At 42.3% G+C, this 26498-nt stretch overlaps 2 protein-coding genes across 2 annotated transcripts in view; both read right to left on the bottom strand.

Annotated features, from left to right (window-relative positions):
• The window catches only part of CDC5L (cell division cycle 5 like), a 32135-nt gene extending 22211 nt beyond the window's left edge, over positions 1 to 9924 (bottom strand). The window contains exons 1-9 of the mRNA XM_005490365.4: positions 9622 to 9924; positions 6533 to 6636; positions 5553 to 5714; positions 4615 to 4742; positions 3694 to 3793; positions 3392 to 3610; positions 2116 to 2260; positions 1803 to 1991; positions 304 to 452 (exon numbers count right to left, since the gene is read on the bottom strand). Of these exons, the coding sequence (XP_005490422.3) occupies positions 304 to 452; positions 1803 to 1991; positions 2116 to 2260; positions 3392 to 3610; positions 3694 to 3793; positions 4615 to 4742; positions 5553 to 5714; positions 6533 to 6636; positions 9622 to 9666 (1241 nt within the window). The 5' untranslated portion in view covers positions 9667 to 9924. The remainder of the gene's footprint in view (positions 1 to 303; positions 453 to 1802; positions 1992 to 2115; positions 2261 to 3391; positions 3611 to 3693; positions 3794 to 4614; positions 4743 to 5552; positions 5715 to 6532; positions 6637 to 9621) is intronic.
• A 1447-nt stretch (positions 9925 to 11371) lies between these two features.
• LOC102065056 (uncharacterized) lies at positions 11372 to 26161 on the bottom strand. The gene is made up of 4 exons (XM_074537702.1): positions 26104 to 26161; positions 17550 to 17741; positions 16718 to 17317; positions 11372 to 16080 (listed from the first exon to the last, which is right to left on the bottom strand). Exons 1-4 carry the CDS (start codon positions 26159 to 26161, stop codon positions 13439 to 13441), a joined length of 3492 nt encoding a protein of 1163 aa, XP_074393803.1. The 3' UTR covers positions 11372 to 13438.
• Between the last annotated feature and the right edge of the window lie 337 nt (positions 26162 to 26498).

The following is a 26498-nucleotide window of genomic DNA, read 5'->3' as shown; positions in this document are numbered from 1 at the left end:
TCCAGCTTACTATTTATACTCCTGCATTACCCCAGAATAATTTCTACTGCTCCAGACCACAGAAGGCCACATTTTGGATCAAAACTCCAGTGAGCTGTGTGAATACAGATGAAGAGGACATGGCTGAGCTTTCTGAAGACTCAGAGAAGGAGAAACTTGTACAACAAGGGCTTGAAATAAAAGTGAGTTTCTTTTGAAGCTCTAATCATGACAATATTTTACACATCAAAATCTGCTCTGTTCACCCACCTCCAAACAGACCCATGCTCACCCAGGCACCCATCACAAAAGGAGTCTGTTTACCTGAAAGGTGTGGAAAGCACAGTATTTGGAGTCTGAACAACCTGTTTCTGTGGTGTTACCCCTGAAAAGTCACTTTCATGCAAGGGAGTATTAAGACCTCCTTTCAGGGGAGTATCCACATTTGTGAGAGCCATCAGATTCTGGGCCTCCTGTGCAACAGACAACACAAGCAGGGCTTCACCAAGGCATTCACAGTCATGTTTAACAGATTCAGTAGCAGCAAGAATAACTGAAGAGCTATTTGAATATCAGTTTATAGAAAATGTTTAAAACTTCTTAGCTCTAACACTCATACACTGGTATTATAAATCCTAGTGTTCCACTGAGAGGCATTTGAACTTTATTTCCAGTAAAATACATTATAAACTGGAGTTGCAAAACTGAGTGTGTTACTTATTGTTTCAGCTTCTTTAGTTTGCCAGACTCCATAAATCTCCAAGATCTTGACTGAACACTCAAGTAATCCTAAGAATCCTGATTTTAAAAGGGAAGAGCACACTTGAACTCTGAAACCTGAATTCAATCAACTTTATCCAAACTGCACTTCAAAGACAGTATTCTAAAAGAGATGGTCACTATTCAGATTTTTGGTCCATGACTCAGCTGAGAATTTTATGAACAGCTCTCTTCTTTATTTCATTTTTCCTTATTAAGTGAAGAATTAAGTCTTCCTAAAAATGAGCTAATTATACTACTGCAAATAGCAAATATATTCCCAGAAGACCACTAATCTACCTATGTATATGCATAATACTGTGACATTTAAATAATAATAATAAACTCCATTTGAAGGTGAAACTGATCCTCCTGCAAACATTGTACAGACTTAGGTTATGATCTGCAGAGCCAGGAACTTTCTCTTTTCTCCTACCATGGAACTGCTGAAATATAGCTCATTGTCAACTTAGAGGGTTTTTTTGTTTTGGAGTGGGATATTTGGGGTCTTGTACCACACACTAGCTGCACTGATTTAATTTATCCCTTTCCACATACTCAACAAAATGTTACTCAACATAACCAGTTTTTTGAAAAATCCAGGCAATCAGAGGTTGCAAAGGCAGGTTTTGGCTAACCTAAGTTTTAAGCCAATAAAGTGCTATGAAAATATTCTTGCATTGTTGCAGATAATTACTACTTGTTATTTAAAATACAAGTTTGACAACATAAAATACACTGTTTTAAGGGGATGAACTCATACATCTTCAGCACTGAGAGATACACAAGGAAGGGAAAATTACGCAAAACTCCAAGAGAATGGTAAAAAGCTTCACACAATATATGACTGAAAGAAAAATAATCAGAATGTTTTGAAGCACAGTGACAACTGATTAAATATAAGCAGGTCTGATTTATGCCCTTCAGTGTGTCCTGAAGATTGGGACTGCTTCCAATCTCAACACTGAACATAATGTAAGGAATGTTTCTCTGGCACTTACACATTCTACTCAGTTGACTCCTGCTCCAAAACTTAAAATGCATCCTGTACACTTGCACTGTACCTGCAGGATCCTGTCCTGGGCTGCTGGAGTTTTGGGAGTCCTCAGAGCTATGCTGTTGTTGGTTACATTATATTCAGACAGAAGAGTGCTGGAAGCTGAGTTTGTGATTCCAGATTCCTCAGCAGTTTGCCGTGCAATCTCACTTGCTTGGCCAACTTTTACAACTTCTTCAAGTTCTGTATCAGATATCTTTGAAAGAGAAAATCCCAAGGCACAGTAAGATACAATTGCAACTATGAGATCCATGCAATAAAACAAAAAGCATTGTTTGGTATTGGCCTCACAAGTTGTTTATCATCAATAAACACCTCACCTGAGGAGCTGGAAGCACCAGTTTACTCCTTTTCTTGGTAAATTCTGACACTCCACTGGTCTGCAGAATAGCTGAAGGCAAATCTGACTCTTTTTTCCGTTTCATGTGCTGCTTGTCCTTTTTGCGCTCTCTTCCCTCCCTCTCACTGTTATTGTGGAAAACAGGATCATTTCAGAACACACAGAGCAGCTACAAAGCAAAGCAAAGAAGCCAAGAGCAAAAAGGCTGTACCCTTCTCAAACACTGGATAAGCTGAAATAAAACACTGCAGGAGGAGTGGAGCACCTTGTGGGTGATTGGATGTGATCTGCAGATCTTGCAGCAGAACCTACTACAGGGCAGTGTAATGCTGTTAAATCATGGAATTAGCCAACAGATTCAGCTTTTAGGCTGAAAAACTACAATAAACAGGGTCACTGGATCAATAAAAAAATGTCAGGTCAAGAATTTAGACAGTAAAAATAAGAGTCTCCTTTTCTCCAGAAGCTGCTAAAGTGAATCTTTTCTTTTGTGGAAAGTAGGAACCAATTTCTCTTCAGTCTTTAATAAAAATGGCATTTCCTTCAAACAGCAATGGAGGCAGTCAGTGAAATCATAACTTTAGTCTGAAGCTCCTGCCTGACCCTCTGAACACAGAGCCATGCAGAAAAATCAGTTAGTAATGCTACATGAGTTAATAAACCAAATTGTACATGGCACTGAACTCTCTCAGTAAAATGCAGTTTTGGCAGTAATGGGAAATGCAACTGGGCAATTAAGTATGTTGCAAGTATGTATGCCCAAGAGTGGCATTTAACTTCTCAACTACACTTTTGGGGATTTCTGGGGGGGGATGGGTAGAAATTAAGCATTTAAGGACATCAACTTAAGAACAACTCCATCAGAAGTAATACTACAAATCTACTCCTATAAGCAATCATTATAAAGTTATTATTTAAAGGACACTAAACACACAAGCAAATAAACTGCTAAAAAAAACAATCTCAAAAAAAATAACATTTCAACTTAAAGAACAAGAACATATGTGAGAAACATTATTCTGATGAAAGGTGAACTAGAGGAAAGAAAAGAGGTGATCATAGACAATACGTGAACTAGACCTTCTGGAAAGATAAAACCACAGAAAACTGAAAAGGCAGAGGCCACCTGCACTTTTATCTGTCCCATGGAAAATACATTTCCCATCCACATTATGTTTCCAGGATTTAACACACAGACATGTGGGTTGCTTTTTTTTCAGATACACTGTTCCCTCCTTATTCCAACACACACTTACGATCTTAACTCTCCATCCAGGTCTTGCTGACGCAGTCTCCTGAAATCTGCATCCAGGGACTGATAATTTTCTTCTGATGTATCATAAAAACCAGGGGCAGGCTTCTTTTCAAATGGAATTTCTGCATTGTAATCCACACCTCTCTTCTTTTTTCTTTTCTTCTGGATCTCAATTCCAGCAGCGCGAAGTTCTCGTCTTTTCTGGAGAGCAGCAAGACGTCTGAAGAAACAGTAACAGCACATGATTTAAAGTGTAAATTAAAGAAAAGGAGTCCCAGGATATGAAACCAAATGTAAATTTACCGAGCTTCTTCCAGCTGCTTCTCCCTGGCTTTCCTCTTGGCCTTCTTTCCCTGTGTATTTGCCAGACGTGCTCGAGCCTCAGACAGCATTTCAAGCTCATCTACAATAGCACAGATAAATACAGCAGTGAATCTGCACTTAAAAGATGAGAGTCAGAAAAAACATGACACTAAAATCAGAAAACCATCTTTAAAAGCTGAATCAATCAATCATATGCACTCTGTATCATCACTAATCTCCAAGTTGTACCAATGTATTTACTGAATCACTAGACAGGTGAAATGAAGACTTTTAGAAAAAAGCCTCATGTTGAAAATAGTATCAGTAAGTATCAACACCAAATAAAAATATTTACATAAAGAGGCCAACTGACCACATTAATGAAAGTAAAACTTCATTTACATTTTTATCTGAGAGTATTTTCTTGAAAACTTGTTAATTGCATTTACTTCCAGAGCTGAGAGTGTTGATTTTGTGAACCTGTGACTGTTCAAAAACACCAACAGTCCATTAAGGGAATTTTAACAATGTGCATTTTTCAGTTTGTAACATTGCTTTGTGAAAGGGAAAAAAAAAAAAAAAGCAAGTCAGGCAGTCCTATGCCTCAGCATGGATTCATCTGAGAGGTGTGAGCTGATGGAAAATGATGAAGATACGAATGCAAATGAGCAGAGCAGTTGTCAAAGTAAAGAACAGCCAGTCGCGGTAACAGATAAGGAGGCAAAAAAGGCACCAAGACAAGAAAAACTTTAAAAGTACAACTGACTGCCCAGATACAGAAATAAGACAAATTGTGCAAGTAAATTAATGACCAGGCAGTGGTGGGAAAAAAGGAAGAAACTAAGGTATACTGGCTGTGTAAACAGAAAAATCAAACAGATCAGATTTCTGTCAAAAATAGTAAACATACTCCTAACTCACCTTCATCCATGTCAATGGGATCTGGCCTGGCAGGTTTGGTTTCTGGATTTGGATCGATTTCTCCAGGTTTCAGTTTCCGAGGATCATCAGCAGTTTCTTCCTCATTGTCTCTCTGAGCAGCTTTGTCCCTAAAATCACATTGTAGGTGTTTGTTTTCCAGCTCTTTGTTTTTCCCCACACTCATAACCACCACCCCTTAAATGTCTCCAAAGACTGATGATAAAGCAGCAACCTCATGGTCTGTACAATACAGTTAATCTGTTATACAATTCACAAATGTGGTACAGCTCCATAATCTTAAGACAAGAGAAAGAAACCAACACAGTATTACATTACAACAATAAAATATTATATAAAATACAACACTAATACAGCTAGTAAAGAAATCCCCTCAGGTAATCTTTAATAATAAAAACAAGAATTCCAGCAGTGTGACAAAATTAAAAAAATCAAGTTTTATATTATGTTTTTCTACTCAACCAATTGCACCAGAATTAATAATGCTCACAAGGGAAAACAGCACATTCTTTCTCTTCTCGTGGCCAAAAGAAACCCCTTGTTATCTGCACATTCAGCCACTTCAACACATGTTTTATGTCTCTTCTTTCTCACATACCCACTTCTGCTGATAGCCAGGCAAAAAATGCCCAAAGAGCCTAATAGAAGCATAAATCTTGACAATCCCTTAGCCAGAATGACCAGGAGCAGGTAGAGATACACCTATCTCTATCCAAGCTGCTCTCCAGGCTCCAGGGGCTTCCTTCAAGCTAGACACAAGTGACTGAACACAATCTTTAAAGATTTGCTTTACAAAAGGACTCAGTCAGCTTGAAACCACCTTAATTTCCCAAAGGAGAAGGGAATGACACACTGCTACAACTCCTCAGATTTTTTGGGTATTCTTGGCTAGATTTTCCTCTAGGCCAGCAGAAACTCACAGCAGAAATTCATAGTGTTCCAAGCACTGTGCAGCAGTTCTGCCAATGATGGGGGCAATGGTTCTCCACTGGGTTGGCATCAGCTTGGCCAGGTGCAGCAGCTTCTCCTCCTCCTCCCGAGACCACTCTGTCTTTTTGATGCTGGGGTCCAGCCATTCGTACCTGTAGTGAGGGAAAAAATTAAAGATGACAGATCCAAGTTATCCCTTGATTTGTCTTCAAGAGGGTTTTCATGACATATGTATTTGGGCTTTAAAATGTATTATTTATCCAGCACTTTTCACACAGATACTGCCTCTTCCTTTTCCCATCTCTATTCTGGCAAAGTAAAGAGTCACAGAATTAATCCTGAAAAAAGTAAAAATTGCAACTATCAAAGACAGAGAAATGGTAGAATTGTTTGGTCTGGAGACTTCAACAATTATCTCACTAATCCTCAACTGTGCCAGTACTGTTATCTCTACAATAAGTATTCTATTAAATATGTGTGGTTCAGTACTTGAGAAAGTAAGTCTGATTCTCAAATACATTTATGCTGCATCAGTATTTGCATCAGTTTAAAGCTCCTATTTTTCATAAAATACTAAATTTCATAGTGCAATTTCTTAATGCTTACTCTCAAGCCAAACTCCCATTACATGAAATTAGAAAATTATATGTACGAGAGATTAGTATCTTACAATTTTACTTCCTTCGCAATATCCACTGATTAAAACATGTTTAAATAAAGGGAAAAACTAATGTTGATATTTTAAACTGATCCTGCATTTGCTAACACTGCAGTCACTGGCAAACAGAAGATCTGGCTATTTTTTTTCAACTACTTTCAAGCATTAACAATTTGAAGTTTCCATGATAAAATCAAACAGTGTTAAAACTGTTGTTGGTCTGTGGACATAAGTTAGTCTGTGGTAACATTTTTTCCTAAATTTCCCCTAATTATGAAGGTCATATTCCCAGGCACAGCACCTCTCACTTACCATCTGGCTTTGCACTGCTTTGCTGATTTCCTGTGCAATAATGAGGCAATTCGAGACCACTGGTTTTTGCCATATTTCATAACAGCTGCTTTCAGAATTTCATCCTTGAAAAAAACCATAAATAAATACCCTTATGGACTGCAAAACAGAAGGTCTGAGCTCAAGCAAAGGAGAACATGGTAAATTTCATGGGCTGTCCCAGAGGAAACAGCATAACACAGCATAACACTGCTACTTCTGTTCCATTTTATTCTCAAGAAAAATGAGGATCTGTATTTCAAAGGTCAATGAAATCCATAAAGATTAAATGAAATAGACAGATGATTATTGTTCCAAACTTCAGATAGCCAACAGAACTTCCCAAATAATTATTTTCAATGCTCTCTAATGCACTAGTGTTTAAAGGCTCTGTATGTCTTCCTTGAAGGATGGCAAGAGAGGCAAGGAGGTGTTTGTCTGGTAATGACATCACAACTGGAAAAAAGTAGAACTGGCAGATATCCCTGGCTGCCCTGCTTTAAATAATACTGTAAAGTTATCTATTTTTCACATTTTAATACAACTGGAATAAAAATGTAATAGGTTCAGCTTGGGAGCCAGGTTGTTCACATGCAATGAAGCGTGTGAGTTTGTCCAGAAGCCAGAAGTGCTGTCAATTGTCTGTCAATCCATCCATCAATCCCTCTCTCCCTTTCTCGATAGATGGGTTCATTATTTCTGGATTATTCACAGGAAGTGGTATTTTAAATGCATTAAAACTATTCTTACAGCCCTGTCAACCACACACATCCCTCTCCTGTAGCCAGTTAGAGTTCAGGGAGTCTGACACTGTCTCCCCTGACACCTCCCAGGGAACAACAGCTTTAACTGCGAGCTTATTGATCTGGCATGACCTGCTACAGGCAACAATTCATGTGATTACTGCTCTGAAATAAATAATAAATCCTCCCCTGTGTGTTTTTTAACTTGGTGCTCTATGGCACACAGGAGCTGTACCAGTGACATGAACAGGCTTTTTTGCCTGTAATTGGTCATTTTATGAATGACCTGGTATCACCTGATTCCCCTTTCTCTGTCTTTAATGCTGTATGTATCATCAAAATGTTAAAAACAAAATAAAAATCCAACACCTCTGTTATCTCTGGGACACAAAGCCTGGTGAACCAGGGATCTCTTTGGCCACTGGAACAGGCTCCCCAGGGCAGTGGCCACAGCCCTGAGCCTGATAGAGCTCAAGCAGCATTTGGACAATGCTCTTAGGCCAGGGTGGGATTTTTGGAGGTGTTCTGTGCAGGAGCTGGACTTGATGGATCTTGTGGGTCCCTTCCCACCCAAGATGTTCTGTGATTCCATTTAATGCACTGCTCTTTCTCTTCAGCTGTCACCAAAATTTATCAAGTATGGAAGACCCTAAGAATGGGGTGAAGACGATGTGAGTTTTCCTGTCCTCTGCTGACCCCAAATTTAGCTGCCTCCTGGCACATCACCACAGCACAAGTGCTTAAAAGCACACACAGCACATTTTATCCTCTATTACTTTTTCTACACTGTTTCCTGGCACCATGTACATGCCTGGTGTTCACAGTATGCAGTGACAGAGTTCTGTATTTCACAGTGCCAGGAACATCATTTTGCTTTAAACATACATCTAATTAAACTGATATCCTTGATTTCTCATATTATTTATTTTTTTTCATGACTACTTGTGGTTCTGAAAGCTTGTGATAGCAAAATTGGAGGGGAATTGTTCTTTTTGGGAACAGCAATTTCTGTGTACAGGATTCTTGGGGCTGCAGATGAAGAGCCCACACACATTGACAAGAAACAGACTGAAGTTGCACCAGGGGTTTAGATTAGTTATAAGGATTTTTTCTTCCCATGGAAAGGGTGGTAAAGCATTGGAACAGGCTGCTCAGGGTGGTACTGGAGCCACCACTCCTGAAGTGATAAAAAAAATGTGGATGTGGCACTTAAAGATGGGTTAAATGGTGAACATGGTGGTGAAAGGAAAGGTTAAATGGTGAACATGGTGGTGGTGCTGCTGGGTTGATGGCTGGACACTTGGTGATTTTAACACTTTTTCCAATCCTAGAAGTTGTATGACTCTGCCTTTGTCAATTCCACACTTGGAAATATCTTTAAGGGCAAGAGATTCCTGCTGCTTCATTCTCCTAGAGCATAAGAAACCTGCCTGTGCAGCACTGCTCACACTCTATCCTGTGAGAGGGACATCTCCAAGCACAGCACAGCCCATGCTTCCTCTCCAGTGGCAGTGGGAACAGTCTCCCTGGGGCAGGACACAACACACACACGACTGAACTTCCCAATCTGCAGCCCAAGGGAAAAACACCAATGTGACTTTGTGACCTTTGCATACTGGAAGGAGGAAGGCACAGGTTATTGGAGAATGCAACCAACAGAGAGGGAAGGAATTAGAGAATCAGGTTGGAAAAAACCTCTCAGATCACTGAGTTTAATCTACATCTGGTCACCACCATGCCAATGAGGCCATGGCACTCAGTGCCACATCCAGGCTTTCCTTAAACACCTTCAGGGACAGTGACTCCATCACCTCCCTGGGCAGCCCATTCCAATACTTAATCATCAGCTCCCTCCGCAGTTCCTCATCAGACCTGTGCTACAGACCTTTCCCTGCCCTCTCTCCTTTCCTGCGAAAAAATTCTTCCTAACGTCCAACCTAAACCTCTACTGGTGCACTTTGAGGCCATGTCCTCGTGTCTTGGGAGTAGAGCCAGACCCACACCTGGCTGCAACCTCCTGTCAGGGAATTGTGGAGAGACAGAAAATCCCCCCAGGCTGAGCCCCTCCAGCTCCCTCAGCTGTTCCTCATCACACCTGTGCCCCAGACCCTTCCCTGCCCTCTCTCCTGCAGTCCCAACCCCTCCGATCTCCCGGCACAGCGGCTCCGGCAGCCCCGACCCTGACCCGGGATACCCCAACCCCGGAGCCCCGCGCAGGCGCACACGGCACCCGCCCCCTCCCGCGCCTGCGCACCAGTGAGGGCTCCCCCCCCCCCCCACCTGCCCGGCCCTGAGGGGGGACGGGGCTCGAACCCCGCCGAGTCTTACCTCGGTGTTCCGCCACACGCCGCCTTTAATCATAATCCGCGGCATCTTGGCGGTGAAGGGAAGCGGGGACGAACCCCTAGAGCGAGAGAATGGAGAGGGGGCGGGAGCGCCACTGATGTCAGCGGGGCCGGCTGAGACGGCGCACGGTCGCCCTCGGGGGCGGCGGGTGCCGAGGGCGAGGGAAGCGGGGCCGGCTGCTCTGCCAGAAAAGCGGGAAGCGGGTCCGGCGGCTTTTCCAAGGGAAGCGAGGCCGCTGCTCCTGCAGGGAAGCGGGTCCGGCCACGCATGCGCAGCCCCCCCGCGTGTCCTGAGGCGGCGCTCGGCGCTAGCGCCCCCTGGCGGCCGGAGGAGCGCACGGCGGAGGGGCCGGGGCGGCGCCGAAAGGAGGAACTGGGCGTTCATTAAACTCTTCAAATTGCCTCAGGGGACGCAAAAGAGATAGCGGAAAGAAATCACATCTCCCCAGTGTTCCCAAGGTATTTTGTTAATTTCAAGAAAAAGCCCTAAGGTTTATGTGTGGAATAAATTCTTGGCTGTGAGGGTGAGGAGGCCCTGGCACAGGATGCCCAGAGAAGCTGTGGCTGCCCCATCGCTGGTGGTGTCCAAGGCCAGGTTGGACAGGGCTTGGAGCAGCCTGGGATGGTGGAAGGGGTCCCTGCCCACGGCAAGGAGTGGAACGAGATAATCTTTAAGGGGCCAATACAAAACTATTCTGTGATTCTACAAGAGAGCAACCTTGATAGTCCATTTTCATATTAACACACACACACCCCAAAGGAGTGTATATAAGCTACATACCTGAATTTGGGAAATGCTCATAGGTAGGTACTCATGTCACTCTCAACAGGTGAAGGGTTGAGTGTCAAGGAGTGGGGCTCTCAGCTCAGGACCTGTCACTGTCCCTCAGCTGTGGTGCCCCAGGTATCTCCAGCCTGGGAGCTCAGAGGCCCCACTCAATGGGAAGTGCTGGTCTCAGCCTGCTGCAGTCTGGAGAGCTCAGAGGGCCTAAAATACCCCTGCTTAGAGAGTCACAACAGACTTGGCTTTGGTCATAGCAATTTTCCGCCCTGGCTGCAATTCAGGTTGGTAACTTTCTCTGAAAGTTCAAAAACAAAAAAGTTGTTCCACATGAATGGTTATTCAGGTAAGAAAAATAAGTTCACAAAGGCTCTTAAAACCCAGAGGGCTCCTTAGCCAACACAAGCTCCTGGGAGCAGACAGTGTTTTGACAAGCTCAAGAGGAGCTCAGCTCAGCTTGTCAAGGCCAAGCCCTAACAATCACTTGTGAGACCACAGTATGGCCCAAACAGGAGGAGGCACCACCACACCATACAGGTCTGACCCACTATTGTTCATTTATATCACCTCCAGTTTAATTTGTAATAATTTAATTAGCAGATGCACAGCAGGTGAAATGACAGCTTTTTGCTCAATTTGTCTTGTTACACTTCCCTGTTTTGTCCAAATTCAGGATATGTTCATGGAGAAAATTATGAAACTTCTTAGGTTTAATTAGGAAACTTCATATTATGATTTAGGAAAGGCTTTGATTTTTGTTTAAACTGCAGGAATAAAAAATATTACAGTTCTAGCTACCAAAAAAAAATAATTCCAACAACAGCCCATGTCTTATTTGAAACTGAATATGCCTCAACCTTTAAATTTCACTGACTTAGCAGACTGAGAATACCTTTGAAACCCCAAAAATCCAGTGCAGTGCATAAGGAACAGAAAGCAACATCAGGAGTCATTGAACTGCTTATTTTTATTAGAGGCAGTGACTACGAATAATTATTCTTATAAAATCAAGCTCTAACTGAAAGTACTTTCTTGTTCTTACTTAAAATTTGAAGAAACTTACATTTACAAACTCTTTCAAAAATTTACTGCAGATAATTTATCCCCCTAAACCAGGCTGTTTTCATCACTGGTGTACACCATGCTTTTAAACCACAGTGCTCTGTCAGATTTAGCCTTTCTAGTCTCATCTAATATAAAGGCTTACAATCCCTTCAGTATTTTTGTTTTCTCTTTGTACCTGTTCTTTTCAAATCAGACCAGAATTGTAATGTAACAGGTAAAAATGCCTCCATGCTCGAGTAACCATTTGTATTTCCCAGGAATGTTTTTCTTTCTTCACACAGGATAACATTCTTCTTTCTCACAACTGGATTAGGTGGCTCCAAGGTCTGAATCACTCATCTGTAACCACCATGGTTCAGGCACAGACACTTGTCTGACTTCACTGAAGCTGCAAAGAACTGGATCACTTGAATATCTCTGCTGATCTGGCCTTAAATACATTCATGTGTCCATGAGTTTCAACCCATTATTGGAAAATTGTCCCCCAAATCACAAAATGGTTGCAGGGCTCTGGCAGACAAGCTCCTGCTCAGGCAGGGCCACCCAGAGCTGGTTGTCCAGGATTGAATCCAGATGGCTTTTAAATATCTGAAAAGAGGAGAACTCACTACCTCTCTGGGCAGCCCTTCCCAACCTGTCTCCAATGTTAGCAGAAAGCCTCTACAAGACATAATCTGTATTTCTACAGAAGGACACACATCCAGAAGCAGAAGAAAAAAGTAGAGTTCCACATTTGCATTCTCTAAATTAAACCACAGGTTTGTTCTGCTGCTCCATGAACTGAGCTGTAGCATTGGGACAGTTTGCACCAGGCCTTTGCTGTTACCTTTCCTCACACAAGGGGATAACACAGTTATTAAAACCAGTAACCACACTCAAAGAGTTCCTAGCACTGCATAACTCCAAAAAGAAGAAAGATTTGTCTAGACTTGAATATAAATTGGAAGCAGCATCCATCTGGCTTCACCATACCCTGCACCAACTGCTGCATAGTACAATGGTTCTTACACACAATATTTTAGACTAAGAGTAAAGTTCTTAAACTAATTTTAATTTCAGACACTGTGAAGGACTTCAATGTAACTAAACAGCATTCACAATTATTATTAACAGAAGTTATTTGAAAAGTGTTTCATCTATTTTAACAAACAACACAGTAACTACCAACCTGAGAAAAGGTAAGGCATTGTACTTAATGTACTACATTAACATTAGACATTCACATAAAATTGAAGATTTAAAGATTCCCAGTATCATAAAATAGATGTTTCTGGACATTACCATTTCTGTCAGACTACTCAAAAAATTATCAAAACTACAGACAAGGTAACAGCTTAATGAATATCTTATATATACAGACACATGTTTAACATTTCAATGTCACAAGTACCCAGTGATGACATGCATATTTTGTTTCTGTAATTTGGTGAGATACCATTTTTTTTCCTCTTACAAGTATTGCAAAAAGCACCTGGGAGTAAAGGAGGCAACTTTCAGCAGATGGGAGGTAGCATTTAGCCTCCAGATGCACTGAAAATTTTTATATGAAAAGTTATTACTACAAAATATAACATGCCCTTCCTTCCCTCCTGTTACACATTATTTCAGTTAGAAAAGAGATTTTTTTTCTTATTAAATTTCAACAAGAAAATAAGTGGTGCAGAATAACTGCTTAAACACAGATGAACACTGGCCAAAATAACTGACCTCTACTGAAGCAGTTACTCAGGGATGAAAAAGTGTCTCCAAGATCTTCAGCACAGCCTGTGCTAGAACTGATGTTCCCAGAAACACCTGCAGCAAACCAGGACCCCAAGTGTCACTCTCCCAACCAAAATGCTGCATGCATCCATTACCAACCATTGCTCTGGGACAGCAAAGGAACATAAAACCATGAAAAACTCAGGACATGCAAACCTGCCCAAAACCAAGCACCAACTTCCAATTCTCAACCTCACATTCCAGCGTCGTGCTGCTGCTTATGCTTTTCCAGCAGTTTTTTGGTGGGCAGCACCACATTACACTTTGCACACCTGTGCTTCTTTTTGTGCGTTTTTATGTGCTTTTGGAAAGCCTGTTTATCCACGGTGGAGTACCTGCACCTCCTGCAGTGCAGCTTGAGGTGGGTCAGCCAGTGGCGCTTGAGGTGGCTGGAGGTGCGGAAGGCCAGCGAGCACTGCCCGCACTGGAACGGCTTCTCCCCCGTGTGGATCCTCAGGTGCAGCTTCAGGTTCCCGCTGTGGGTTGTGCAATAGCCACACTCCTCACACCTGTAAGTCTTGACAGGCAGCTCCTCGTGCTCGTAGAAGCAGCCAGGAGAGGAGGTTCCCTCCCCATTGTGAGAAGCCAGGTGCTGCTTCAGGGACAGCCATTTGTTGGTGGAGTAGTCACAGCTCATGCACTTGAAATGCCCCACGTTCAAATGTGTGAGTCTGTGCCTCTTCAGGTGACTGGAAGTACGGAACTTCTTCTGACAGACGGGGCAGCTGTAGGGCTTCTCACCCGTGTGAGTTCTGATGTGGAGCTCAAGGTTGCTTAAAATGGCAGTAGCATAGCTGCACTCTGAACACTGATATAGTAATGGCTGACTTTGTGCTTGCACATCATTTGCTGTGCCCCTCTGAACACCTTGCTGAACTCCCCAAACTTCTGACCCAAGCAAGGAGCTGTTTGAGCCTTTGCAGGAATCAAAATCCCTTTCTGGGTATGTGCCTCTCTGGATTTCACGATGCAATTCAAGTTTCTCTAAACACCTCTCTACAAAGAGGCAACTTCCAAACTCCTCTCCATTTTTCACATGAAGAAGGCTGTGTTTCTGCAAATGGTTTGATGTTTTAAATTTCTCATTGCACTCCTTACACACGAATGGTCTCTCATCCGTATGTATCTTTAGGTGCAGCCTGAAGTTCTTAGGAACAGCAGTAGCATAACTGCAGTGCTGGCATCTGTATGTTTGGAATGTATTGAAATTAGAAGGATATGTATCCTCCAACTTTTCCACAAAGTTATGAAATGAAGCATTATCTTGCACTTGTGAATGAGAGGTCTCTGATTTGAAGAAAGGCTCCTCTTTGTAAGTGATGGTGTCCATTTGGTAAGAGGTCTGAGGAACATCTGATCTGTTTCCAGCAACAGCCAACCTGCTGCTTCCTTGGCTGTTTCCAAGGAATTTCTTTCCAGGACATATTTTCTTATTGTCCCACACATCACCTTCTTGCTCAAACTCCACTTCTGAAGCCAGGATTCCCCCAGCCAGACAATCATTTTCTCTACCAAAAACAGAGTGAGAAACATGGCCCTGAGAATCACCATCAGCTTTGCCTACTGTGCTTGTACAGTATTTATTGCTCTGATTTGTGTAACCATTGGCCTTTAACTGTTCATGAAATTTCTTGTGAAAGCGGAGATGTCCTTTGGTGTAGAACACCAGGTTACATTCATCACATGTGTAATTCTTTGGAAGCTTTTCAGTTCTCTTTCTCCCACTCACGCAGTTGGGTTGCTGTGCTTGGCACGTTTCTGTCTCTGCGTGTGTCCTCCTGTGTCTCTCCAAGCCTGAGGTGCTGGTGAATGCTACCTGGCAGAGCTCACAGCAATATGGTTTATCCCCTGTGTGGATGTGGCTGTGCCTCACCATGCTTGCAAAATACAATGAAAAGAAGGTGCAGAACCTGCACTGGTAGAGCTTGTAGCCAGCATGCCAGTACATGTGATTTAACAGGTAGGACAAGCTGCTGCAGGAGTAATCACACTGAGGGCACTGGTAAGGGGGTCTCTCCTTGTGTCCCTTCATGTGATGAATGAAACTCCTAGGACTGGATGAAACAAAGAAACAAATTCTGCAGGAAAAGCTAACTGGCACATCCAGAGGTGTAAAGTCCCTTTCAATCTTAATGAAAAATTTCTTGTATTTACTTTCTTTTTTCTTGGTCTCAGATTTTCCTTCAGATCCTTTCTGCCTCCCTTTCCTTGCATTTATTCTCTTTTTTCTTGCCTTTTGCAACCTAGCAATCTTCTTATGAAATTTAAGGTGATTCTTAAGATTGAAAGAAAAGAAAAAAGTTTTTTTACAAAAGCAGCATTTATGTATTTTCTTATCTTTATGTGCTGAATAAATATGTTTCTTCATGTGTGCACTGCATTTAAACACAGAACTACAAAACCTGCACTTGAAACTCGATCTTTCATTCTCCTTTGCAACACAAGATGTTTTAGGAAGAGGTGTGATGGTCACACCATCATTCAGCCACTTTAAACCTTCTTGCTGGCTCTGCAACTCTTCTGAGCTTGCAAGAGAAGAAACAACTTTTTGTTGCTGGTATCTTTTCTTAGGGAATGGTGTTAACATCTTGTAAATATGCTCTCCAGTAGTATTTGGTTCAGCAGAAGTAGAAGCATTCATGTCAGGTTTCCCTACATCTTCTAGATTTTCCTTAAAAGTAGAACATTCAGTAGGAAATGGATCAGGACAATTGTAGGTAAACTTCTCTTCTTCTTTCACACCATGTTCCAAAAGAGAACTTACAGCTTCATCTTCAAATTTGCTTATTTCCCTGTAATCAATTTCATCATCTCCATTCTTTGAGGAATCAGAATCTACAAGGAGACATAAAAAGTCACATTTCATACAATCACAAATATTCATTATTAATTCATAGTAATAATCCCAAATTGCCTAATGAGTTGCTTGTTCTTCATACCTTCTGTTTCCTTATTATTTCCCTCTCTCCATTTTGTCCCTAATGCCTCTCTCCATGCTCCCCTCTGCCCCCAACACTGAAATGTTGCTCCTTGTTAGAAGCCACCTTCTCTCCTACTTTCTATTTTTACTCAAGACTCTGAATTTAACAAGGCAACACGACATCCAGAACACCTTCATGGCAGAATTTCTATCAAAGTACTAACACCAAGCTTTTCTAATGCTCTATTCTCACAAATACCAGGCTTTTTTTGCATTTTTATTTTGGGAACATTTCCCTGATGAAAGGACACCCTTGTTCTCATTGGAGAAGAATGACAAAATTTTGCAGTTTCACTGCTTTTCACAGGAGTCTGTGAAAGAACTGAGCATACTCCAGGCAATATTTTCCTTCTGTTTCATTTATGAATCTAATTCAAAATGCTTACTCTAAAAGAAATTGGTTTCTTAGCTTTTCTATATAATTTTTTAATTCAAAAACTTGAGGTTTATTGTATTTTTTAAACTCTTGCAATAATCTTATGTATATATTACCTTCCATTTTAACAATTATCTCAAATTCCTTGTGGAGTTCTGCTTGTGTCTGTGGACAGTCATCCAAAAGAACACTTGCAATGCTGACAGGTTCTTCTTCATGTTTGGGTACCACTTGCAATGTCTCCAAAGTGTCAGCTCTGTCACTGTCAGCAGAGGAGAGGAGAGCAGGAATCTTCTGAAAGCCGTCATTATCAGCACAATCTTCTCCGTCACTGTATTTCACTATCTCTGGAAGCTCTGTTTTGCAAGATGATGTAGGTAAGATGCAACCTGGACCACATTTATCCGTATCTGCATCATGGACATCACTTAAAGATAATGCTGATGTGTTACACACACTCTCAGCAAGCCATTTCTCCTCAGAGTACTCAATACAATTATCTTCATTTGAAACAGTCTTGTTTGCATCCCAGTTGCCTACACTGCTGCTGTCATTTGAAGGCTCCACTTCGTTTTTTAGGCAAATGTTGTTTAATTTAAACTCCTGCTCCGCTTCGGGAATGGACGCTTCCTGGTCGTTATCATCATCCTGGAGAAAATCCTCATCGCTCAGCACCAAGATAGTGATTGGCAGCACAATCTCAAACACCTCGGGCTCTGCGAGGAGAAACAGACACAAATATCGCAATTCCCCAAAATACAAAACCCCGAAACACCGGACGGCACCGCGTCCACCATAATCCCCACGCATGCCCAGTGCGCATGTGCACGCCCCGGCGGGCCCGCCAATTGCCCCCCGTTCCCGCCGTCCCCACTTTCCGCGGTCCCTCGGGCACCGCCGCTGCCGCGGGAGCCGCGCTGGGTCAGTGCCCAGGCCAGCAGCACCTACCGCTGTCCGCGGCCGGCGGCGGGATCTCCTCCCCGCCCGCCTCCGCCACTCCCGGCTCCGTCGGCATCTCCGGGCCGCAGCGCCGCGGGACTCGAACCAGCGGCCGGGCGCGCCTGCGCAGGGGGCGGTGCCTGCCGGCTTCGGGGGGAGGCGGGGGCGCGGCCTCAGGAATGTGTGGGCTGGGACCCGGGACTTTGAAATACGCGTTAGAATTCAGTTTTCAACGTGCTCGTAAGTGGTTTAAAAACCCCGTTTATTCACCCACCTGCGCCAGGGAGCCCCCAGCCCTGGGCAGAATTATTCGAATGTTCCGTGAAACCTATTCCCGGTTTAAGCAATTTTGATCAGTTGTTACTTTTCCTGTAAAATTAGATCTCAGCTAATACCGATCGTACTCTTAAGATCGGAATTGTGACAACAATAAGGGACTCCCTTGCTGGGTACAGAAAGAATCACAACATAATTGCAGGCAGAGATCACAAAATTCATTGGAACATAAGACAGCGGCTTAGGTTTCATCCTGTTCTCCTTGGCTGTTCGGGCTGAAAGTAGAAAATATATGATATATGAACGTGTGTGCAGACATATTTACATTGTAGAGATGTAGGTCTTTGTATATATCTATAAATTTATATACATTCAAGGTGTCCCTGCCCATGACACGGTGGTTGGAATGAGATGGTCTATGAGGTCCCTTCCAACAAAATACTTTCTGTAATTTTGTGACTTGGGGCTGGAAGGGACTTTTGGAGATCATCCAGTCCAAACCCCCTGACAAGGCAGGGTCACCTGGAGCAGCTGACACAGGAATGTGTCCAGGTGGGTTTGGAATATCTCCAGAGAGGGACAATCCACAAAATCCCCGGGCAGCCTGCCTCAGTGCCCTGTCACAGAAAGACAGAGCTCTCCTCAAATAAAGAAGCTCTTCCTCATATCTAGATGGAACTTGTGTCTAATTTTACAGACACTTCTCCCTGTCCTGGTGCTGGGCACCACTGTAAAAAGCCTGGCACCATCCTCCTGGCACCTGGCTTGGAGATACTTACACAGATTGTTGTGATCCCCTGTCAATCTTCTCTCCACAGACTAACCAGGCCCAGATCTTGCAGTCTCTCCTCATGAGAGATGCTCCAGAGGCTTCATCATCTCTGTGGCCTCTCCAGTAGCTCCTTGTCCTGCCATCCCAGGGATCCCCCCAGCTCTCAGCACCCTGTTCCTGACAGAATTTTATCCCCATCCCCAGCTGTGATCCCACATTCTGCACTGCTAGAGGATTCCCAGTTTCCATTTTCCAGACTCAGCACTCTGTAGTGGTGTCTCCAGAAGAGGGTGGAATGTTTCACCACTCCAATGAGAGGAATTTTCCCTATTCCCTGTCTTCTTCCCCCAATAAAAATCATTGAACCAATTATCTGCCTTTATTTCAGACCCTTGCACTTCTTGTATATGGAGCTGCACCATTTGTAGGAACACTTGTTCAGTTTGTGAAATTTAGGTAGCATCTTTTTATCTTCAAATAGAACTGATGAAGCCTCAAGGGAGGAGCATTTCCAAAATGCTCCTAACTAGGAGTATTAAATTAGGAACGGATGAGAGGAATACTGGCTTCTGTGTTTCAGCTCTGAGGGAATTTGGGAATCTCTACAGAGTGAGAAGACTTGCTGATGCTCCAAGGTGAGTGAAACAGATGCTGGGGTGAGCAGCATGTCTTAGGCAGACTTTTGCTGCCCGAGCAAGCCACAACATGTGAAAAAACCAAAGTAAAAAGGTCTCCTCCTGGCAGAACTGAGTCTCCCCCACAAGATGGCTCTGCAGCCACAGGCTCTGCAAGGGAAGAAGCTGGAAATACTGGTTATTTCTCTTTTTTAAAAGCCCTAACTTTAAAATAATCTCCTCTGAAAGATATCTGCATCACTAGAAAACCTGCAAAAATCTGCAAAAACTTTACAAATATGTCAATCCAAGCTTTTTCTTCAAAAGTGGCTCTTTCTACTCTTTTTCTTAATGGAACAGACTATTACTCTCAGCCTACTACTTCATGATGCCATCATGCAGTGAACAAAGTGACCATGAAATGGCTGAGGAATGAATCTGTCAACCTGAGCTTCATCTTCTTCATTACAAGCCCTTTGCACAAAACTACACTTTGCAAATTCAGTTTACAGTGGAGTGATCTGAACCTGCTTGCAACTGAGCTTGTGCCCATGCTCCAGCATGAAAAAAGTTTTGGAAAGTATCTTGTAAGGAATAGGATGGGGTAAAATGGCTTTAAGATGAAAGAGGGTGGATTTAGAATGAGTATTAGAAAAAAAAATCTTCCCTCTAATGGTGGTGAGGTCCTGGCAGAGGTTTCCCAGAGAAGCTGTGGCTGTCCCTGAATCCCTGGAAGTGTTCCAGACCAGGCTGGACAGGACTTGGAGCAACCTAGGATAGTGGAAGGTTTCCCTGCCCATGGCAGGGGCTGGAATGAGATAACACTTAAGGTTTCTTCCAATCCATACCATTCTGTGATTATGCGAAATATTAGATACTATGAGAAATTGAAGCAACTCAAATAAATTGTGATTATTTGAAGTGTGGATTTTTGACATTTTTATGGCCAGAATGGTGGCACAGAGTTTTACTTCAACTAACATAAGATATTGACCTAAAAAGTGTAACTTGAGAGTGTAGTCACTGCAAGTGGTTTTTATCCTCTTGCATTTAATCCTGTAGGTTGGAAGGGCCTGTGCCAGTAATTTTGTAAGGTCTTACATCAGTATTCTTCACTTTACAAGCCAGGGCACATAACAAAAAGTCAAGCAGGAAATATCAAACAAAAGGCCTGAAAGTTGAGGGCTAAAAGATAACGTCACTTTTAGACCAGGGGGAGTCAGAGAATTGTTCCTGGGAAACTTTCATTGTGTAGGTGCATAGTGTAAGTGCATTTGGTCTGGCAATAAGAGAAAGGGTAGCTGAATACAAATCCAGCTGGAAAAGCATAGGAAAGGGTCTGGATAATTTGAAAATGAAGTTATTGATCAATATCAGCTAATATAAAGAGGCAAACATCTCCAGAAGGATTGCTCAGCCCAGATGTTGCAGTAACAAATCAAGGCTTAGTAACTAAATGGATTCTTTTACTGTAAAACCTGCTGGTTTGTTTTTCTCTTTCTCACTCTGCCATTGACTCTTTTTTTTTTTTTTTTGTCCCTTTTTGAAAACAGCTCCACTGAAGTCTGCTCCAGAGGGAAGAGAAGAAAACACGTCAGTGAGGACAAAGAGCTTAGCAGCACTTAGGCACAGAGCCTTCTCACACCAAATGCCCACAGAGAGAGGCAGCTGAGGATTGAGAGTCACACAAAATCCCAGCACACTCTTCTTTCCAATAGCCCCAAGAAGATCTCCTTATCACTAAGTTCACCTTGAACTTGTGGAAACTGCCAGACTAGGAAAAAAAATCAGTCTTAAGCTTAGGGCACAGGAGTCAGGAAGTTTGATTTCAATTCCTGTTTTTTCTGCAGGTTTGTGAAAATCCCTATTGTTTGCAGAGTGTTTCAAGCTCTTCACTTTGCTATAAGAGAACAGAGCAGAGCTCTTATATGTTTTCAGCTCTCAGTGTTGGAAGCAAGGTTTGATTTATTGCCATACCCAGCATTTCCTTTAATCTGGAGACAAATATATCTGAGGTAGAACTCAGGAAAACCTGGAAATACTGAGTTTTTTCTCTGGCAAATTGGGCATGGTCCATCCTACTGATTTTGCTCTTTTTGTCTTCATAGAGTCATGGAATAGTTTAAGATGGAAGCACCTTTTAAAGGTCATTGACTCCAACTCCACTGCCATGGACAGGGACACTTTCCACTAGACCAGGTTCCAAGTCCCCTCCATCCTGGCCTTGAACAGCTCCAGGGATGGGGGAGTTCTCTTGTGCCTTTCTGATGTGAAAGACAGAGAACTTCTGAATAAAAAATGACTGGTTTTTATGAGGCCACACTGATCTGAACAAAGTTAGCCCAAAACTGAGTTATGGAATCTGTTGCCATTTGAGAGAGAAACAAATGTGGCAAGGGAAATTTCAGCTTGAAAGTTCCAGCATAGCAAGACCTCATTGTGGACAGTGAGGAAATCTTAACAGAGGGTGTTAGTGCCTCTGCCTTCTATAATAATTTGAAAACTGAACATTAAAATACTGACAGTAACAGAGGGTAATGATCCATTGTTTGTCAGGAATAATATATAGGAAAAGGTCAGCTCTTTGGGAAAGCAAGTGCCTCTGGATTGACAAGGTTAATAATAAAAATAAGTGTATTGCCAGTTGCTGGGTAACCCACAGGTGAAGGGAAGGGTGTTTGCTTAGTGGCAGGAATTTAATGATTCACTATCTAGGTGAAGTTTTCTTCAGTGGAGCGTGTGAGGTTTTTATTCAGACAATGCAGTCTGCCTGCTCCATTTGACCAGCTAATCTGTCTCTAGACTGCATTGATAATATTGGCTGCAAGCTTAATTCAGTTGTCTGAATGTGAATAACAATAAAATTCTCTTTTTAGTTTTTCTGTATTCCTAATGGACTTAACTTAAAATAACACATCCACACCAGATAAGATAAAATAACATCATTAGTTGGTGGAAAAGGTGCTTCCTAGGCACAAGGTTTGAGACCAACCTGCAAACATGATATTTTTTTTTCCTTAGAGCAAGGCAAAGGTGCCATAGTCAAAACAGAGGATGTTCTATTTACTTTTAACTGGATGTTAATTGATTGTTTAGCTGTTTTTTTACATGGTTTTTGCATTAAATTCTTCCCTCTGACAGTTGTGAGGCTCTGGCACTGGATGCCCAAAGAAGCTGTGGCTGCCACATCCCTGGAAGCGTTCAAGGCCAGGTTGGATGGGGCTTGGAGCAACCTGGGATAGTGGAAGGTTTCCCTGTCCATGGCAGGAGCTGAAACAAGATGAGCTTTCAAGTCTCTTCAACCCAACCATTTATGACTCTGATTTTGTGTTGCAGGGCTTTTCTGCAGGTTGGAGGCCTTTTGGTGTGATCTTGTCATGCCCTATTGTGAATTCCTGTTCCCCTCCCAAACTGGGTGATTAGGACACCTTCCATAGCCAGGTGACTCTGACTTGGATCCAGGCAAACAAAATTTCCAGGTACAGTTTAGGAGGTAGCATGGGCCAGGGCTGATTTCCCAGAACAGGAATAAACAGAAGGAATGAGCAGAGAAAATTAATGCCTGTACAAAATCAGATGAGAACCTCTGACACTCATGATGCCATCTAGAAAGATGTTTGCTATAACATGCAAGTAACTTTTTGTTTGTGTGTTTCAAAAGATTTCTTAAAAAGTCCTCCCCAAACTGAACTATATGGTGATCAGATGTAGTTTATGGAATTGTAGTCAGTGTGGTTACTTGTCTGCAGCTGTGAGGAGTCTTTCAGCTAAAAGCAAAATAGATGAATGGTCTTTCAACCGATTTTCAACTTTGTTTTGTATTCTGCAGCTGCTTCTAAATCCCAGCAGAAATCAACAATATTATTCATGCTGACATGATTGAAAATGATGAAAAATTATGGGAAAGGAGAAGCCGAAGTTTTTTTTGTGTTTGGAACCTTTTCCTCAGCTAAACATGTCAGGTCCCTCCTAGCTTATTTTTGTATTTTCCTTCCAGATTAGATTATTCCATCTTTAGGTACTTTTTGCACTTTTAGCACCTGCAAAACATTGGTTTCTTTCCTGTAATTTTGCCTTGCATAAGTGGCAGTTACACAGGACATTGGAAGTGATTGAGACATTCACCGAGTGGTATGGATTTCTCATTAAAGTAGGATCATTACCAGGGTGACTGAGCAGTGTAATGGCATTATATTTATATTTTCCTGGTGAGGGGGGTGAGGCCCTGGCACGGGTTGCCCAGAGGAGCTGTGGCTGCCCCATCCCTGGAAATGTTCCAGGCCAGATTGTACAGTGCTTGGAGCAGCCTGGGATAGTGGCAGGTGTTCCTACCATCAGAAATCTCATTCTTTGTCTGCATTCACTCCTTATCAGTATTTCTTTATGGAATATTTAAAAAACAGGAATCCAGATCTTGCCCAAACAGGTTGGCATTCCCTGATAGATGCTATGAATCCATACATCTCAGATATGTCTGCTAAGTTCACAAAGTTCTCTGAGATTTCAAAATACAGCTATTATGGCAATAACCATTGTTATTCTTGTTTTTAATAACTGCTGACAGTCAGAAATATTTTGAGGTAAGTGCCAAGTTAGAAGCTGTGATTCTGAATAGAGTTTTTTCAAATACTCAAGAGGTCTGTTATGTTTGAGGTAATTTGTCTGGACTGTCATCCCAGAAACATCTGGTGGAAGGGGATCAGGCTGGCACAACAAAGACTGGCAGTGGTGTTTACATGTCCTCTTGTGGAGTCACTTTATGGGTTTGGTTGTGCTAAAGATTTTGAACACTTTACAGGGCATTACTGAATTTTCTTGAGCTATCTGAAACTCAGCATTTCCATTTCATGGCAAATGTCTAAGTTTCAAAGTATGTTTTCATTCTTAGAGTGAACATACCCACAAGTATAAAACCTCTCCTGCCCATTTAGAAAAGTGTTGTTTTAAACACTAAATATATATAGAGAAACTTCACTTGAAAATTAAATTACTAGTTCAAAGCTTATTTTATTCTGTTTCTAATCTTAGGATGAGGTGTTGGTGCATGTCTGAGGAAGGACAATGGAGCTGGGGCTGGAGAACAGGTCTGATGAGGAGCAGCTGAGGGAGCTGAGAAAGAGGTTCAGGCTGGGGAAAAGGAGGCTCAGGGGGGACTTTCTCACTTTCTACAAGTCTCTGACAGGAGGGGGCAGCTAGATAGATGGGAGTTGGGCTCTACTTCCAGGGAACAAGTGATAGGACAAGAAGAAATGGCATCAAGTTGCACTAGGGGAAGTTTAGATTGGATATTAGAAAAAAAAATTATTAAGTGAGTTATCAGTTATTGGAACAGGCTCCCCAGGACAGTGAAGAGTCACCATCCCTGGAGGAATTTAAAAAACATGTAGCTGTGGCATGTGGGGACATGGTTTAGTGACAGGCTGGGCAGTGCTGGGTTAATGATTGCATTCAATGATCTTAGAGGTTTTTTCTACCCTAAACAATTCTGTGTTCATTGATTCTCTCCTGACACAGCAGTTCTAGTGGCTCAGGACATAAGCCAGCTCATCGCTCTGTATCCTGTCAGGATAAGAACCAGGTAAGGATGCTGTTGCTGGGCAACCACATGGGCAGTTTCCAGTGGATGAGATTCATCAGCAATTACCTTATTTTAGATGGCTTTTTTTTGTGTCATGACTACACTGGAGCTTGGTGGCCAAGTTCTTGATTTGGAGAGGGATTTTCTACAGCCAAAAATGTGGAGTCCAAGTCTGTCTTAAATTAGATTCCTCTACTTAGACAAGTGATTTCCTGTTTCTATTGCCTGTGTTGAGTCATTTTCCACTAAGCATAATGGGAGTCTGGACTGCTGTAGCCATGTCCATTTAGGTTGGAAGTTGGTGCTGAATTTCTCCCTGTTCTGTTCACCAGTAGGATGAGAGCTTTCTGAGAACTCATTAGTGGCAATAACATGAAGCCTCTTGTCCATTTATTGTTATTATATTTATAAAATGCATAATACCATCTTGGGCCTGTGATCCAGAACATGTAACCAGGGCAGGGTACATCAAAGTCTGTCTTGTCACTGGAATATTTTTAGTTGGTAATATAAAATCCTATTGAGACAAAGCTCTGTAGTTCATGCAAGACAACTCAAAACCAACTGGGTTCCTCTGAACCTGTCTCCATTAGGATCTTGTGTTGACTTTTGCTGTTGGATTTAGCAATCAGCTATAAAAGACAACCTTTTTAAAGCCAGTCTAATGAAGATACTTAGACTAATATGCTTCCAACCACATGTTTGAATTTGAGAAAATTACTTCAGGCTTTATTCCCTTTATTGTTGATGGGAAGAAGCAGGAATTTAGATGTGAGTCATCTGACCTATTTTAGATGTCCATTTTAGAGTGATGAGTTGCAGATGAAATGCTGATTTCTCCCCATTGAGTACAAGAGGCCAGAGCGGGATTAGGTGAGATGCAGGTGACTGATGGGATTGGAGATCCCCTCCTCACTCCAGGGTACAACGTTTGGCCTTATCAGCAATAGCTTTATCACCCAGCAATGGCCATGGCTGATATGGGGTCTCTCCCAAAATGAGTCTGCATGGAGATGAGACCAGACACTGGAACTGGAGCTGCATTTCCACTTGGGAATGATTCACTGAGGTCAAAGGGAATCTTTCCACTGGCTTCAATGGGCTTTGCAAACCCCAGAGTTTCAGCATACATTAATTTAGCAGCTGGGTGCCACAATTTAAGATAACATCATTCTCCTGGGTTTTATTATCAATGTTTTGTCAAAGGTCAGCACTCACAGCAGAGCTGGCAGACCAAAGTTAGCCACAGACTAATACAGAAATTCACTTGGTCATAAAGGCTGTGCCTGTGCTACTCCTAACAGAATATTCTTCCCTTGGTACCTGAGTCTCCTCTGCTTTGGTGATCTACTCCATAGTCTTCATCATCATAGAAATCCATACTTAATCCCTTTGTCCATCTCCTCCAAGGCTGCCAGTGGTCTGTGGTTTACAAAGAACAGTTTCCCCATCCAATCCCCACTCTCTGACATGTAATCTCTGTCCTTTCAGCCTCTGACCACCTTCAAGCTGCATCTCAGTAGCAAGTCTGGTGAATTAAACAAATCATCTCTGACAAAGAGGGGGCTGAAAGTACTTTTGATAAGAATTGAAAATGGACAAAAAAATTTGGGGTAAAAACTGGATGTTCTTCCTTTTTGCCAGGCAGGCAGAGATGTTGCTTATCTGAAGGAAAACTATTAAGAAAAAAATTCAGTATTGAGTTGTATAACTGAAGC

This window comes from Zonotrichia albicollis, chromosome 3 (genome assembly GCF_047830755.1).
Source record: "Zonotrichia albicollis isolate bZonAlb1 chromosome 3, bZonAlb1.hap1, whole genome shotgun sequence".
Classification (NCBI taxonomy): Eukaryota; Metazoa; Chordata; class Aves; order Passeriformes; family Passerellidae; genus Zonotrichia; species Zonotrichia albicollis.
This window is presented reverse-complemented; position numbering and strand designations above follow the sequence as displayed.

What these genes read in the sequence shown, in the direction of transcription:
- LOC102065056 (XM_074537702.1), bottom strand. Translation starts at nt 26,161, where the DNA reads ATGGATTTCTATGATGATGAAGACTATGGAGTAGATCACCAAAGCAGA. An exon ending in GCCGCCGGCCGCGGACAGCG is followed by an intron (nt 17,318 to 17,549) that starts GTAGGTGCTGCT and finishes TTCTCCTCGCAG; the next exon opens with AGCCCGAGGTGTTTGAGATT. An exon ending in GATAATTGTTAAAATGGAAG is followed by an intron (nt 16,081 to 16,717) that starts GTAATATATACA and finishes GTCTCCTTGTAG; the next exon opens with ATTCTGATTCCTCAAAGAAT.